The sequence below is a fragment of the Drosophila pseudoobscura genome, chromosome 3, assembly GCF_009870125.1.
Source record: "Drosophila pseudoobscura strain MV-25-SWS-2005 chromosome 3, UCI_Dpse_MV25, whole genome shotgun sequence".
Lineage (NCBI taxonomy): Eukaryota > Metazoa > Arthropoda > Insecta > Diptera > Drosophilidae > Drosophila > Drosophila pseudoobscura.
Genome location: NC_046680.1, coordinates 3,169,942 through 3,187,810, shown reverse-complemented (window position 1 = coordinate 3,187,810; position 17,869 = coordinate 3,169,942). Strand labels below are relative to the sequence as shown.

The window sequence follows — 17,869 nt, the reverse complement described above, 5'->3', positions numbered from 1 at the left end:
CCAGTTCTCTAGAACCGTCAATATGGCCTGAGCATACAATTATGCATGAGTTCCTTCTCAAAGATTCGAACTCGAATCCAAGAATTACCGAACATACTCCAAAAAACTGATGTACCATATTTCCATGCACTATCAGAACGATCGCAGTTTGTTGGGCAAATTGCGTCAAATTCATACTAATAGTACGTCCTTTGATTTCGATGCCATCGCGTTTACCGAAACCTGGCTTAACTCCTCTGTCAATGATCATGAAATTTTCATTGATAGTTACACTATCTATAGAATGGACGGCCCATCTTTTGCAGCTGGGGTTCTGATTGCAGTTAAATCCGTTTTCTCATCTGAGTTATTCCCATTCAATAACATCCATGGAATTGAATTTGTTGCAGTCAAAGTTCGTGTTGGCTCCGCATTTTTCTATTTTACCTGCTCTTACATTCCTCCCAGGTCTGATGCTGAGCTTTACTTACACCACCTCTCAGCAATTAATACTGTTGTTTCTGCATTAGGGTGCAATGATCGAATTATTGTCATGGGGGACTTTAATCTTCCATTTCTTTCTTGGCTGCCTTGTGATGACGCTAACCTGTTGTTTCCCAATTGCCATAATAACTTTATCAATGGGCTAACGGCTAACCAAATTAATGCCGTTAAAAAGATTAGGGAAAGATTTCTTTATCTCGTGTTTGTTAACGATGCTTCTCTTGCTACGGTATCTAGAGCAAGCCCAATATCACTCCCTGCCGATCCTTACCATCCAACTTTGTTGATATCCCTGGAGTGTACACAATCTGGTGGTGCTGACAGTTCCATGGCTCCTTGTCACATAAAGTGTTTTCGCAAACAAACTTTATCGATTTAGATCTACATCTCTCGCGTGTTGATTGGTCGTTTCCTTATTCATTACCGAACATAGATGCAACTGTTAGCTCGTTTTATAGCTCTATTTACTCCGCCCTTAATACATTTGTTCCAGATATCACTTACTTAAAAAACAATAAATCCCGGCTCTATAAAAAGTACCAAAAGTCGGGCTCCACGTTGGCCTTAGCTCTATACTCCTCCGCTCGCTCTCTGTTCCTTGCCGTTAATAGTCAGTGTTATAATCATTACCTTTCACAATGTGGTATTAACTTTCGTAGTGATCCTACAAAATTATATTCGTTCGTTAACTCTAAGCGTAAGTCAAACGCTTTTCCTCCGTCCCTTCATTACCAGAACAAAACAGAAGCTTGTGAGGGACCTATTTCACGCTGAGGTAAGCTCAGTCCCGTCCAGGGGTCAATCCACAAGAAATTTGTAGAAATAGAAGGAACCTTAAGGGCGGCGTCGGGGGCGGCCTCTTGTAGAGAGGCGGATCGGGGCTAGAGTGGGCGTCGCTCGTCGTGTATACGAAACGGCGTGCGTGGACTCGGGGTGGGGTAGTGTCGGTGCCTCGGCTAGTTGGAGTGAACTTACGCAATCGGGTGTTACTTTGATAATTCGACACTTCATTATAATTCTTAGCACTTTAAATGAACTTAGTTTAATTGGTCGCCGGTGTTTCTTGTAGGTTCCGGGTACAACGTCTGTACTCCGAACCAAGTTTCTGCACAAGTCTACAACGTCTGTACTCCGAACCAAGTTTCTGCACAAGTCTACAACGTCTGTACTCTGAGCCGGGTTTCTGCGTAAGTCGTTTCTTGGTCTCGTCGTCCTTTTTTAGGCCCGTATTGCTGGATCCGAGGGTTTGAAAGTGCACGTCCACGTCGGGGTGCACTTCGCCGTTCTTGGTGACCGTCGCAGACTTTCGCGGTGTCATCTTTCCGCAGTTGATGAACCCGGAAGACCGCACTTGGCCGATGGCTTGGCCTGGAGTGGGGAAAGTCCGCGTGACCTGATGTCTTTGGTCAGCGTTATGGAGTTGGCGCGTGTTGATCGGTGGCTGCGTGCGGAGAGGGGGGAGGGGAACAGGCTTGTCTCCCAGTAATTTGGAATGAGTCCTACATCATTCCGCTTCACAAATAATGTTCAAGATCAAACATTGAAAATTATCGTGTTATCGCAAAGCTTTCCGCCATCCCGAAGCTTCTTGAGTTCCTGGTCACCCGGCAACTGCAACATCTTTGTTGCAGCTTGATATCTCCGTCCCAACACGGTTTCTTCAGACATCGTTCAACATCGACTAACCTTCTTGAGTTTTCTAACCTAATCCACCGTGGTTTTCAAAGTGGTTTACGGACTTCAGCAAGGCATTCGATTCTGTGAACCATGCTCTGCTTATTCACAAGCTCTCTTTATTAGGGTTCCCAACGAATCTTCTAGATTGGATTTTGTCCTATCTCTCTAACCGTACTCAACGTGTTTTGTTTTCTAACACACAGGGAAGTCATCTGGGCCCGCTTGTTTATTTTATTTGTGAATGACCTTCCTCAAGTTATAACATACTCTACTACACTAATGTATGCTGATGATGTCAAAATCTGTCTTTCTTACTCTGATTGGTATTTGCACACACGCCTTCAACTTGATCTAAGTGAACTACTATTGTGGTCTTCAACTAATCTTCTTTTTCTGAGCCTCTCCAAATGCAAACTTATGACATTTTACCGTCGCGCTTCTCATTTTGTCCCATATGTTCTAGGAAATCATGTCCTTGAGCGAATTTTGAGTTCAAATGACCTCGGAGTCCTTTTTGATCATAAGATGTGTTTTAACACCCATATAGCTGCAACTGTAAATAAAGCTAAGGGTGTTTTAGCGTTCATCAAGCGTTGGTCCAAGGAGTTTGACGACCCTTACGTTCCGAAACAACTGTACATCTCGTTAGTACGTCCTATATTGGAGTATTGTTCTTGTGTGTGGATTTTTTCTGGAACTTTAACTGGGACTCAGGTAGAATCTTGCCACCCTACCGGTCTAGGCTAAATCTTATTGAACTGCCATCGTTGCACCATCGCAGAATATGCAATGGCGTAATGTTCGTGCACAAGCTCCTTCTCGGGACTGTTAAGTCCCAAACTCTCTTGGGTCAGATTGACCGTTCCATCTAGACCTAACCTATACAACCTCAAAACTGCTTTACTGGTCAGTGCAGCCTTTAACTGCTTTAACGCTATCTGCTGTAACTCCTTGAACTCAAACCTTTCCTCCTTCCGGAGCAAATCTGACAATGGTTTTTCAATCCCTGCATAACCTTCAACAAACTTCCTGAAATACGACGTCAGTCCTAAGAATCTTTGCACTCCCTTTATATCTCTGGGTATTGGGAAAATCTTCACTGCCCTTGTTTTTTCCTCACTTGGTCTGATCGTTCGTAGCATCTGACACTTTGACCAATTTATTCTCAATCCGTTTTGTGCTGTCACTTCAAGCACCCTTCCCAATCTTTCTAGTCCCTCGTGCACGTCTTTACTAGGAATGATAATGTCATCCATGTAAATAATTGCATCGCCTTTCTTTATTAACTCGCGCATTTCGGACATTATAAAACGATTAAAGACTGCCGACGAGTTGGATATACCGAATGTAACATACTGGAACTCGTACTGACCATTTTGGGTAATGAATGATAATGGAATCATTATCATTGTAACATTTCCTATCAAATTCTGAACATTTTCCCTCATCTATTTGCTTACCAAAACTACGCGATTCATATATGTTTGACGACTTCAATAGACCACTTATCTTCTGACAAACTTCAATCTGATTCTTCAACTGCCTCATGGTTCTGGCTTGACACAGCAATACCTTATTGTGCGACTATCCGGAATACCATTCACAAAGTACTCAATCAAACTTTCGTCTTCTAAATCAATGGGTCTCGCGATCTCCATCAGAGCATACAATTATTCCTGCAACGTTTCGTTTTCCCTTTGTTGTCGCTTATTCAATCTCCGATGAATCTCTGCCGATGATACTTTAACCCCGAACTCTTCTGTCAATGCTTCCTTCAATCTACTCCAATGCCGAACATCCCGCTGACTGCGTATGAACAATTTTGCTGCGCCACCTAACAATTGCTTAGCGTAAATAAATGTCTGCAGCTGATTTCACCCTACGGTCATTGCACATTCTTCAAGTTCAATTATCCACTGGTTAACATCCAAGCTATTTGAACCGGAAAACTCTGAAACGCTACCTTCCACATCCTTCAACGTGAACCACGACCTAGCTAAAACTCGAGCTTCCATTTCTCTGCGACTTATTCCGGCCAATTTATTTCCGATTTCTTCATTTTCAACTTGTTGCGGTTCTGTTGACTTGAATGAATGTTCATTTTCATCCCCATCACTCTTATTTACCTCCACTAAAAGATCATAGTGAGTAAGAAGCCGGTTTTGCAAATCTACCTTTCTACCAACCGTTTCCAAACCCAGTTCGTTTAACTTAAGCCTCAAATCCGCAACTAGCAGTGCCAGAATCTCGTCCCTTCTCATCTTGCACAAAATATATTCTTATCGTATATTGTAAATAGTAATATGTTTGATTATAATATAGTAATAATAAGCCAAATATAAACTCTTAATCATAATTTCTCTTCCACTTTATCGTTTAAAGTTGACTTAATTTTTTCCAATTACATCTTTCTTACAGCTTTTGTTACAGTTTAACTTTTCCACTAAAATATCCCTAAAATTTGTCGTTACAGTTTAATATTTTCTACTACAATATCCTTAAAACTTGTTTTTACAGAGTATTTATTTTACTTCAATAACTTTAAAACTTGCTGTTACAGTTTATTTATTTCACTACAATATCTTAAAACTTACTTGAATATCAAACTGTACTCGCATACTTTTCAAACTGTAAGCCAATTATTTCCAAACTTTACTCCAGACACTGTTCACAATTTTAGCTTAACACTACGTTAGTTCATTCTTGTTTGACTAAATGTGGCTCGTATTAGCTTCCTCTTCGATCAATACTTATATGGATCCTCTCGTCTTATAAAGACAATTTCTGTCCCTCACCAGACTATGCAACTGTATCTTGCAACTTGCTCCTGCCGTCCGGCCTTACCGCCTCTCAACTCTTGATACCACCCAGATTAGTCAGCTCTCGTTCTGCTTCACGCCATTCTTTTCCAGCTATACCGTCACAACACTCCAGCCGTTTGCTTGTTGTCTGTATACCGAAAAGTCCCGCGCCGCTGTCAGTAACGATTGCTACTCGCTCTTCTTTCGTATCGTCTTCGTCTCCAGCTTCGTTACCGCTGCTTTTGTCGTTTCTCTTGTCGTTTTCCCTTGCTTTGGTCGTCTTCTTCCGCTTTCACTGTTTCTTGTCGCCTTGCTGCCTTCGGTGTTTCCTTTTGCCTTCACCGTTTCTTGTTGCCTTCTTGTCGCTAAGTCAGCCGTTGTTTCGCTTCTTTCGCTTTTCTGCGTGTCGCTCCTGAACACACCACAGCGTCGCTTCTGAATTTCACAATTCGACGCAATTCTCGAAAATTATTTTTGACGCTCTGTTTCTTTTTCTATCGCTCTTTAACAATAGTCCATTAACACTCCTGACTTGGTCAATGCAATTTTGCGACCTCTGATATATGATATATGCTCAAATATATGCAATTCTAAGGTTACAATATTTGTTATTGAATTTCTCCGAAATGGCTCGACCTGATCGTTTGTCGACTGAAATTAGCCCCTCTGCGTCTTATTGGCATTGCTCAAATATATGCAATTCTAGGGTTACAATATTTGTTATTGAACTTCCGTCGAAATGGCTCGACCGATTTTCTTAAAATTTTTTTTTAGATTTTTTCGCTTCCAGCATTTAAACTTCAGTTCTTCAATTTAATTTTTTATACCCGATACTCAAAATGAGTATTGGGGTATATTAGATTTGTGGTAAAAGTGGATGTGTGTAACGTCCAAAAGGAATCGTTTCCGACCCCATAAAGTATATATCTTCTTGATCAGCATCAACAGCCGAGTCGATTGAGCCATGTCTGTCTGTCCGTCTGTCCGTCCGTCTTTCCGTCTGTCTGTCCGTCCGTACGTCCCCTTCAGCGCCTAGTGCTCAAAGAATATAAGAGCTAGAGCATGTTTTGGATCCAGACTTCTGTGATATGTTACTGCTACAAAAATATTTCAAAACTTCACCCCGCCCACTTCCGCCCCCACAAAGGGCGAAAATCTGTGGCATCCACAATTTTAAAGATATGAATGAGAATGACCATATCTTTTAGACTGCAGAATCTGAATTGGATCGTATTGTTATTATAGCCAGCATCAAGAAAACAATTTAATTTTTTCTCGTCCTATCTCTCTCTAACATAGGCGGCTTTGCTGAGAGTAAAACATTAGCGCCTAGATCTCAGAGACTATAAAAGCTAGAGCAACCAAATTCGGTATCCACACTCCTAAGATATCGGACCGAGTCGAGTTTGTTTCAAAATTTCGCCACACCCCCTTCCGCCCCCGCAAAGGACGAAAATCTGGGGCATCCACAAATCTCAGAGACTATTAACGCTAGAGTAACCAAATTTGGTATCCGCACTTCTGTTAGATCTCACTATAAAACGTACATTTCAGAATTTCGCCCCACACCCTTCCGCCCCTACAAAGGACGAAAATCTGTTGCATCCACAATAGACAACAGATTCGAGAAAAATAAAGACGAAAAATGCTCAAAAAGGGTGTTGTTCAGTACTGGCGGTCACGTCGAGTCTCTCTCTGCACCGTGGACTCTATCCCGATTCCTACATAAATAGTTCCCTTCCTCTTCTTAAATTACTAATACTCACATACCTTTCACGTAATTAGTAATTGTAGCGGTATTTGTAGTTGTAACAGCTATCTTTCCTGCATGTTAGCGTTCGGTTCGGTTAAAGCGTCGCGCGTCATCCTCGCGTAACAGCTTTCTGCAGTTCTTCTCCTTGCTTGGGACTCCGGAAACTTGTTATTCTTTTAAGTTTCGATTATCTGTTTATCTTCGGAATGCGTTATAGCAAAAAATGTATACAACATTTCACAAAAAAAAGTTAAGTATAGATTTCTGATCGCACTTCTTGAAGCTTTCCAAGCAAGATGTAGCTTCTTTACAGCAAAGTCTTTTGGGGTGTTCTTGTTTTCTCCCAAGTGATGATGCATTCGCAATTGTCAGAAAAAGCGTTCCTTTTTAGATGTGCGTACCACTTGAGACATTGTTAAAAATAATATAATGTGTTCGGAGCAGAACCCAGCCGATTAGCTGCTTACCAAATAGCACCTAATTCTTGGCCCTCAGCCGCTTATTTTGTTTGTTACTTATGTCTATGTCACTCATTTGTTTGTTAAAGCTTTGCGCTTGCTTGCCCTGCTAAACGCTCTCTGCCAGCTCGCTCTTCGCTATCTCCGCTTTGCGTCTGCCTACCGACGTCGGCCGAGCGAAGCTGCGCTTAGCGATCGGAGCGGCAATGTAAAGGGCAGGCAAGCCACACTTGCAATTTGGATGTCACGCATTAAAGAGCATATCGCAATTTTATTTCTGCGCCGAGTTTTATTTAATTGAAATAATTAGTCGGCCGATTGGGGATAAAAACCATTATCTCCACATAAAATTTGGTGACCCCGACGTGATCTCTGAGTTGCAGTGTCAATTAATTATCATTCGCGATCGACATTCGTTAGCCTTAACAAATTTTCGGCGGTTAAGCACAATTCGGTGCTAAAACATACTTACATACACCTACATACACGCATTGCTGGCTATTAATTTCTCTGTCGCGACAATTCGGTCAGTGCAGTGCAGCGAACTCACTAATACACACAAGCTGAGTACAAAGCGGAATCGGACAGCTCACACAGCCGCACAGCTAAAGGCATTAGCTGTAATCCCTTTACTTTCGGTTCGCACGTTTATACGTATACAGGGTGTCTTTTTCGGTCGTGCTGAGTGACTCTTTTAAAACCTCAACATGGCAGCACCTGAGCCTACCAATGTCGCGAACGCAGCAATGCCGAGTGATGTTGATTTCTACAAGCACAAGGCCGAGTCCGTCGCGCGCCAACTAAAGGCCATGGATCGCTTTCTCACCAAGGAAGAGCTTGCCGAGTTAGATGAGGCAGAACTTCAAGCTCGCTTAGAGCAAATTGAGCGAATGAATGCGGATTTCGATGCCGCTCAAACGAGCCTTGAAAGGTTGGATTTCCTGCAGTTAGCCCATGATGCCCGGCTGGACTTTGCGAATGTTTATGTCAAGGTTAGGTCCAGGCTGTCGCGGGAGTTGATGGCTGCTCGCACGGTAAATGTTGCCAATTCAACAGCTCGGCATACTCTCGAGGGGAATTCGTCGTTGTTCGCCTATAATAGTATAGGTCGTTCTCGAATGCCCGAGTTGCAGCTTCCGCGATTCGGTGGGAACTACATGAATTGGCCAGAATTCCACTCGATGTTCTCGACAATGGTGCACAAAGACCATCGTATCCCAATCATCGAAAAATTCCAATATCTTCGTGGATGTCTAGATGGTGCTGCGCTGGATACGATTCGTTCCTTGGAACTTTCTGAGGAGAATTACGACAAGGCGTTGAATTTGCTAATGTTGCGATTCGATAATAAACTGTTACATTTTCAGGCACACGTCAAGGCTATTTTCGGGCTGAAAGGGGTGGAGAAGGGCTCAGCTATCGGCTTGCGCGCGCTCAGCGACAAAATCAATTCGCACTTGCGTGCACTTCAGACCTTGGCGACCCCGCAGGAGATTTCGGATGGGTTGCTGATCTACATCATAGGCACGAAACTGGACCACAAAACAAAGGAGAAATGGGAAGAGAACTTGCCGACGTCAGGATTGCCTCGGTGGTCAAGCATGGCCTCATTTTTGGAAGCGAGATGTCGGATGCTGGAGAATTTGGGATCAGCCATGGCAACAAGTCCTAGTCAACAGGTGGGAGAAGACTAACCTGTCACCCTTATCACCTCCAGTAACGACCATCCTAACCCCATATGTAACCATTGCAATTCCTCCGAGCATTACATATCTAGATGTCAGGCATTCCTGAATCTCTCTGCGTTTGAAAGATACAAAGAAGCAAAGAAGAGCCGCTTGTGTTTGAACTGCCTCAACAAAGGCCATGAATTGCAGAGGTGCAGGTCAGGACTTTGCAGGCATTGCCAGGCCAAACATCACACGCTACTCCACATTCCATCGGGAACGGGTGCTTCATCTTCCTCTTCACCGGCCGAGGAATCGATCCAGCAAGAGGCCGCGACTGTGCTTCTAGCAAGCGGGTGTTCTAGCCCTCCCCCCTCGATCCAGAAATCTCAGCCTAGCCAGAACGTGTTGCTACCTACTGCCCTCGTCCATGTAACAGATCGTTATGGAGCACTTATCCCATGTCGTGCCATTTTGGATTCTGCATCACAGGCAAACTTCGTAACATCTAGACTTGCTGATCAGTTGCAGTTGGATCATCGCTCGTCTTATGTTCACATCTCTGGAATCGGAGATTCCATTCTACCTTCGAGCAAGTCTGTACATATAGTTGTACAATCCCAGGACGCAAGCTATCGAGCTTCCTTCGCCGCAATTGTCACCAACTCAATTACGGAAATGCAGCCTAACTTCGGCCTAGACGCAAAGGATTGGCCCATGCCGAATAATCTAAAACTAGCTGATCCTAATTTCTCCAAGCCCCAACGTATCGATCTATTGATAGGTGGTGGTTTGTTCTTCGATTTAATGTGCGTCGGACAGATTCGACTATCAGACCAATTGCCAACATTGCAGGAGACAAAACTTGGTTGGATAGTGTCAGGAAGCATTGATAGCTCGGAGAATAACCGTGCAGTTTTAGCCGCTTTTGAAAATTCCTCCTCCATCTCTAATGACGATTTTCGGGCCACAACGCTGGAGTACCAAAACTTAGAGCAGCAATGCAGGAAGCAGCTGCTCGAGTGCCAGGTGCAAGTGGAAAAACTGCGATCGGAGAATCAGGAACTGCAGCGCGAACTTTTCAATATATTAAAAACCTACATATCCACGCTAAATGAAATTCAACTTTCAACAATTTCTACATTGCCAAATTTCCTGCCATTCTATGCAATTACAGAGGTTTCCGATGATCAAGACGTCATCACGACAAGCCGCCTTCGTAAAGAAGCGCCGATTGGTGCGTTCGACGAGCATCCCAGCGTAGCCGCCAGCTGCGCCCAAGCAAGCATCTTCAAGAGGGCCGTTGGAAAAATAGCGGTTCTGCCCCTTCAGGATGGATCTGTTGAAAGCCTTTGGCTTCCAACGGGGGGTGAATGTTCGGAGCAGAACCCAGCCGATTAGCTGCTTACCAAATAGCACCTAATTCTTGGCCCTCAGCCGCTTATTTTGTTTGTTACTTATGTCTATGTCACTCATTTGTTTGTTAAAGCTTTGCGCTTGCTTGCCCTGCTAAACGCTCTCTGCCAGCTCGCTCTTCGCTATCTCCGCTTTGCGTCTGCCTACCGACGTCGGCCGAGCGAAGCTGCGCTTAGCGATCGGAGCGGCAATGTAAAGGGCAGGCAAGCCACACTTGCAATTTGGATGTCACGCATTAAAGAGCATATCGCAATTTTATTTCTGCGCCGAGTTTTATTTAATTGAAATAATTAGTCGGCCGATTGGGGATAAAAACCATTATCTCCACATAATGTGTTTTATTACCTGGTCATTGCGTTGCCGCCAAACACACAAAAGTAATAATGAACAGTGAATACAGATGCCAGAACGCTTATGTTAAAATCCACACTTTCGATGTGATTTTTATACCCGATACTCAAAATGAGTATAGGGTTATATTAGATTTGTGGTGAGAGTGGATGTGTGTAACGTCCAGAATCAATAGCCTATGAGCGCCTAGTGCTCAGAGACTATAAGTGCTAGAGTACCGACATTTTGTATCCAGCCTTCCGTAATTTTTCACTGTTATAATTGTATTTCAAAACATCGCCCCGACCCCTTCCGCCACCACAAGGGACGAAAATCTGTGGCATCCACAACTTTGAAGATACGAGAAAATTAAAAGCCCACAATCATAGAGAATGACCATGATCGAATGACGAATGATCGCGATATCTACCAGATTGCCGAATCTGGATCAGATCGGATTTTATAGCCAAAAGGAACAAGTCAATTTGCAGAGGCTACGCAGCGCCCGACGACAAGTTCAGACACGTTTTCGGTCTCTCCCGCACGCACTCTTTGTCGCTCAAGGTAGCCATACTGGGTATAAATGTAGAATTGCGGTCGCAGCATCAAAATAAATAATAAATATTAGCAATATGGACATATCTATATTGAACTATATACATACACACATCTATATATAAATCGGTAAGTTGGTTAAAATATATAGCGGTTTGACCTTTGAAAATTGTTGAACCTATTCAGTTGAGCTGCACTGTATATATGTATATACATATATATACTAGGTGACCCGGGACACGTTGTTTTGCCATGTATATTATTTCTAGGTAAAATTTGTTCAGTTTAATAAAAATAACTATCTACTATAAGTATGCGGGGATTTACTTGTCAATTATAAGATTACTTAACAATACAGATCATCTCTCATCCGTCTTTAGTCAACACAAACAAACTGAATGGTTTTTCGACGAGAGATATATCTGATGTATGAATTTGATGTAAATGCTCATTGAAATTGTTGTCGCTGTTGGGCAATTACTCTACGATTTTTGCGTTGTTGGTCAATTCCTCTAAGTCTGTCGACTATGTATCTGCGCGTTACTCTCCGTTCTAGTTGCCTTTGTTGATTTCGTTGATCTCGGGCCTCTTGCGATAGTGATTCACGTAACTGCGCCAGCTCACCTGAAATTCGTACTCTTATATCTCGCATGGTTCTAGACTTGATCGTTTGTCGACTGAAATTGGCCCCTCTGCGTCTTATTGGCATTGCTCAAATATATGCAATTCTAAGGTTACAATATTTGTTATTGAATTTCTCCGAAATGGCTCGACCTGATCGTTTGTCGACTGAAATTAGCCCCTCTGCGTCTTATTGGCATTGCTCAAATATATGCAATTCTAGGGTTACAATATTTGTTATTGAACTTCCGTCGAAATGGCTCGACCGATTTCCGGTGCTTATCGTGTTTATCGGTTTGTGTGCTTATCGGTTACGTGAACGCATCGTCCAACATCTATTTTTTATCCCGATCAGACCACTCTTCGGGTATCTATGTCCTCATTTTGGGAGGTCTTTGTTGATAAACTTCTCCGAAATGACTCTAACGATTTTCGTTATATTTTGTGTGCCCATCGGTTTGGTGTGCGCCAACATATATTTTTATCACGATCAGACCACTCGTCGGGTACCTATGTCCTTTTTTTGTGGGAGTTGCCCGACGGAATGGTCTGATCTACGATTACCAATAGCCAATAGAAAATCGCGTAAATCTGAGCCAATAGCGAAAAACATATGAAATCTTAATGTACATACTAGTATATTAATATAAAAATATTTGTATATCATACCTTGGAAAATATATTGTGGTAGGTAATTGATATTTGAATTCGATAAAACTAACCGTTCAACCATGGTTAGTTTACTGAACGTGTCTTGAAGTAATTTGGTACTGAAGTTGTTGTAGCTGAAGTCAACAAAGGCGAGTAATCCCATTACAGGGTCATGAGCTGTGACATTTCTTACACATTGTAGTCCTACTCGTATTACTAAGTGCTCAATTTGAAATTTTACATTGTCGAGAAAATTTGGATATATACATTGTACGGATTCTTCCCGCTGAGTAATAGAAATTCCCTTTAAATCTTCTGAGATGTTATTAAAAAACCCATTAGTAATCTCTTTCAGCCTAAGATCCTCAAGAACAATGTTATTGAAGATACCTCCACCAAAAGCACCTCTCTCAATAACTGTGATATTTGAGATAGCTATATAGATATTTTTGACTTTATCACCAATAGTTGATAAGAATCCGACCTTCACTGTTGCATTAATAAATTCATAGTTGTATAGACGAAGCTCTTCAATAACATCACACGTATCTGACTGAAAGAAGACCAAGAAATTTTGAGTATTTAGTTTTTATTTCAAAATTTTGACTACTCACATGATTAGAATTGGATATGGCGTACTGAATATCGCTGACGATTTCTTTATCTTGGCCGTTAAAGCAGGTGTAGCGACATTGAACCTTCAAGCAATGCGATGGTAATTTGTTAAAGGAACCTGCTAAATATTCACTGCCACACAAAGAAAGAGCATAAACAGACACATTTACGAATTTAAGATAGATAAAAGATAGATAAGTTATTTATTCTGAAGTCGATTTAGATCATATAGATAAGTTAGATCAAGTTGAGGCGATTCAAGTCTTTTTGTGTAAATTTTATTTGAATGAAAAATATTATTACGGATACAATTAGGTAGTTTGCTTTTACTGTTAGAGCAACTTATACAACAGTCAAAGGTAAAACTACGATGATTTAAAAAAAAATGTGTGTAAACAAGGTCGAAGAAGAACTCTTGCCTTCAGGCAGGACTACCGCCTTGATGAATTTGGTCAATGAAGCTGCACCATCCTGGACTACGCGAACGGTCCTCTCCATTAGAAAGTTTTTGATAGCTTCATACAGCTAAGGCTTGAGCATCACTATGATCTTGGCGAGCAGTCTCTCGTGCTTGCCCATGAGCAGTCAGCCGTACCGGAAAGCGAGGTTTAAGTTTCCTCTTGTAGCATGCTGTCAGATTCCAAAGGACGTATGTGGGAGTGTCCGTCTGCTTTGGCCTGCGAAAGCAGTCTATCCGTGGCCTTGGTTTTCTGTTTTGTTAATTTCTTCATTACCCGGTTAGCCACTCCCCTGTAGACTCTGTCGACCTGCGGGTTACTGGTGCATATGTACTCGCGCCTAAGTCGTTTCTTGAGCGGAAGAACCCCTATGATCTCGCTTGAAGCGCCTCCTCTGTGGTTTCCAGTCTGTGAAGTTCGACTGCCTTGAGGGCCGCAGGTGGTAGCAGATGCAGAAGCGTCACAGACTTTGGTCACAAGAGTATCGACTGCAGCATCTACATCCTGAGCGGTCCTTAAATATGTGTGTAAGAGTTGCGAGTTTAAGTTGGGTTTCAGCCTCGTCATGGCTGGGATTGTCTGCGGAGTAGTCGATAAGGAAGCAATGAGAGGCAGGTGGTCGGAGCTGAGGTTGATAGTGTCAAATATCCCTCCGAACGAGTACAGGTGCTCATCCTCTGGCCTTGTTTGATGGGTGTAACACTCTAACACCTGTATCTGTGGAGCGTGTAGTTTTTCCCTGGGTAAAGGTAGGTTTCAGTCACTAACATGATGTCAATATTATAACGCTGTAAAAATAAAGGCAGCTCAATAGTGTTATGATACAGGCTACGGGCGTTCTAGAATCCGATCCTTAGGTCCGACAGCATTATGGTTTTTAGAGTGACTGCGAGGTTAGGAGTATACCTCCGTTACGCAGTTGGTCAAGGGATTGCAGGATACCTGCTACTGCCTTTGTGAGGACCGCTACTAACCTCTGCAGTTGCATAAGAACCTGAGCTATCCATAGTTCGTATCAATCTGCGGTTCTGCAGGAGAACCTTGGGAGTTGGAGGACCAATTTGGTGGTCTGCGTTTTTCTTTAAGATACAGCTCCATTTACATCCGTTATCTGCCAACCCTGGTGATCCTGAAATTTTCCTTGTTGTTAGGGCGAGATCAATAAACCAAACGTTTTGGTTGGGTGGGTCCAGCCAAATTTTATATTTTTAATATTTTTGGTTGTTTTTTTTTTGCAGTTTTTAGCAGGTGCGTTCACTTTGATAAATTTAGTATGTTCAAGGTGACCAACAGCCACAGATCCTGTTGCAGCAGCAGGTAAAGGATCTAGATAAAGCTCAATCACAGTTATGACAAGACTGTTGGAAGAGAAATGGCTCCCTGATGGTCTCCTGGATGCCTCTGCCAGCCCGACATCCACGGAAAGTTTGTGTCCAAGTCGAGGCCAGAAACCATTGTGCTCGCTGCACCATGGCTTATAATTTCTTTGATTGAGCTTCACTTTGATCCTTCACTTCCATTCACCGTCTGCCTGTTGCTGTTGGTCACCTTGATCCTTCAGAACCTTGACCAGCATCAACTGTTGCAGCATTGCTATCAATTGGCCGTTGTCCGCCACAGGTCTTGCTCATCCAAGAATCCAAGAAGACTGCTCTTCCATCGGTAAGCCCCACTTGGGCAATTCCTTCGTCATCTTTTAGCTATATTTAAGCATTCTCACAACTGACACTTCTGACACCAGTTGTTCCGTTTATACCTTTCGTATTTCGTTTAAGCAGAGAGTATTTTTACTAAACAGGGAGACTTTTCTGAACTAGGGATTTTACGTGTTGTTCCGTACAGCTTCGAGCCGACCCTGGATATTTATAGTATAATTCGGCATTAGAAAAATAGTCAGCATACCTAATCTCCATTCGTTAAAGTATCTGTGTAATGCCTTCGTAGACAACTTTTTCATGAATGAAATCTTACTTGAATGCCGCGCATTAGCCACTCAACATGGCCAAACTTTCGGCGGCTATGAAGGTCACTTCGTGATCCCTTTCCTTCCCTTCCCAGGTAGGCATTTCAATGATTACTTTTTGCCCCATTTTAATGAACGGTAAGAGGAAGTGAGAGAGTGGGTGCTCTCTAGTAAAGAACGAAAAGAAAACTGACAGAAATCTGCTTTATTTATTTACTTGAATGTATTTACTGAATGTATTGCTAAGTTATTGTCCGCCTTCATCTCGAACAGCTCGAAGATGCGATTCGTTTCGCTCTTCTTCGCCTGGAGTACCTCCAGCACCGTAGACTGCATTGGTCGCCTAAATGGCTTCCAGCAGGGTTTTCAGGTCACCGATCTGTTGTGAATCTTCTCTTTGTGCTGGAGATTCGTGTTGGTGATTTCTAGACGTTCCTTCAGCTCCCTGATGGTCTCGTGGATGCCTCTGCCAGCCCGACATCCACGGAACGTTTGTGTCCAAGTCGAGGCCAGAAACTTTTATGCTCGCTGCACCTCTGCCGAGCTCATAACTTCGCTGAGGCATGAGTTACGCAATATCAGCCGCTTAAAAAGTACAAAGAAGACCCCAACAATAACGATCTGACCGGCCCCGGCTGCCGGAAAGGGTCGGTTCCCCATCGTCGGGGTTTTCTTTATAGTTTTTACGCGACAGATTGCGTAACACACGTCTCAGCGTAGATATGGAGTGCGCCAAAGGTTCAGCGAGCTCTGTGGTCACATTCCTGGGATTCTCGAAGACCTCCGGAGATGCCAGCTGCCAACAAGAAGCTCCAGGAAAACACCGAATGATGGTAAACGATTGACAAGAAAACAGCGACATAAAGTATTCTGCGGATCGGTGCTAGATGTGGGGAGCTGATAGCCACCCAAGAGAAAATATTGGACCCGAGATTTGAATATCTCACTCTCAGAGGCGTAATGGATGGAAGTGAATGTGCATTGACTTTGGATACTGGTGGAACTGCGAGCATCTGTTACTGTCTGGATGCTTAAAAGTTTGTCTGCGATATAGAATCCAAACGATACAAAACTATATCGATCTGTGACTTGGACGAGGGCAGTAGCTAGAAACAGTAGCTAGGCTGAAATGTCGTGACCGAGGGGAGAAAGCGAGAATATCCGCTTGCTGGTAGGACAGTCGCAGCCGGATCGATTCCTCGAGACCGAAGTTCCTCAGTCGATGGAGAAGAAGAAAATGCACCACTACTCGATTGGATGTGGAGCAACATATGATGTTTGGCCTGGCAATGCCTGCATGATCTGCCTTTCTGCAATTCATCGCCTTTTTTGAGGCAGTTTAAACATAAGTGGCTCTTATTTGCTTCTTTATACCGATAAAAAGCAGAACGATTTGCGAATGCCTGACATCTAGATATGTAAAATTCGGATGAATTGAAATGGTTACATGTGGGGTTAAGATGAAAAGATTTCAAGAAGGAGATCAGTCCCGACCCTACGGCCAATGCTGAGGTCGTGAGTTTCTCTTCCTGCATAAAACGTAGATAATGAGAGCGAGCTTCGAGGGAACGCTATTTGGCAAGCAGCTAATCGACGGGCCTCTTCTCCGAAAAAAGTTTGTTTCAAAATTTTGCCCACAATTACACAGCTTCCTGTCCCTCATCTTCCATTGCAATCATCAGAGGATGTCGCCGTGTCTTCAGGACCTCAATTGCGCACCGTAGGATACCCCCTCTGCAGTCCAACTGGTTTTTGTGCTAGTTGAGATGACCAATCTGTATCGTATGCAACCTAGCTTCCTACACAAGCACACACATATTTAACAACAAAAATTAATTCGTCCCTTTGGCGAACAGCGATACCAAAACAAATAAAATATATTGTACAAATTAAATATATCATAAGCTCAAATATAAACTACCTGAGTACCGGGTAAAAAATTAGATCCGTGGCCGTTTTTTCAGGTTGTCAATTGCAACACTTATGTAGCAATCTGGTTCACGTAAAATCATTTTATCAAAAGTAGATCTACTCCGACAACCACACCATACAAATACACATAAATAGTAAATAAAACAAAGAACGAAAATCTCTGCCTGTAAAGTTTCGGGTCTTAAATATTTTTATATCCCAAATCTTCTTTTAAAAGTGCTTGATCCTGCGGGCGTTGAAGGATCTCTTTGTTAGAAAGGACTCTTTTTGTTTTATAGAACTATTTTTTCATGCGCTAAAAAATATTCGGTTACGCTCCAAGTCTACACTTTCAATTTATATTATGTATTATATTAATATATTTTTAAAATCAAACGATTGGCTACATTTGTTAAATAGAGATTATCTGGTTTTGTAACACCTAGTTCTTCTCAGCTTTCGATCACTTCTCCAAGACTTTTTATACCCGGTACTCGAAGAGTATAAGGG

At 42.7% G+C, this 17,869-nt stretch overlaps 1 protein-coding gene across 1 annotated transcript in view; it reads right to left on the bottom strand.

Moving 5' to 3' along the window:
- Window positions 1-15,603, bottom strand: part of LOC26532499 (uncharacterized) — a 54,816-nt gene extending 39,213 nt beyond the window's left edge. Inside the window, exons 1-3 of the mRNA XM_033378146.1 lie at window positions 15,457-15,603; window positions 13,027-15,340; window positions 12,431-12,965 (exon numbers count right to left, since the gene is read on the bottom strand). Of these exons, the coding sequence (XP_033234037.1) occupies window positions 12,431-12,575 (145 nt within the window). The 5' untranslated portion in view covers window positions 12,576-12,965; window positions 13,027-15,340; window positions 15,457-15,603. The remainder of the gene's footprint in view (window positions 1-12,430; window positions 12,966-13,026; window positions 15,341-15,456) is intronic.
- Window positions 15,604-17,869: the final 2,266 nt, after the last annotated feature.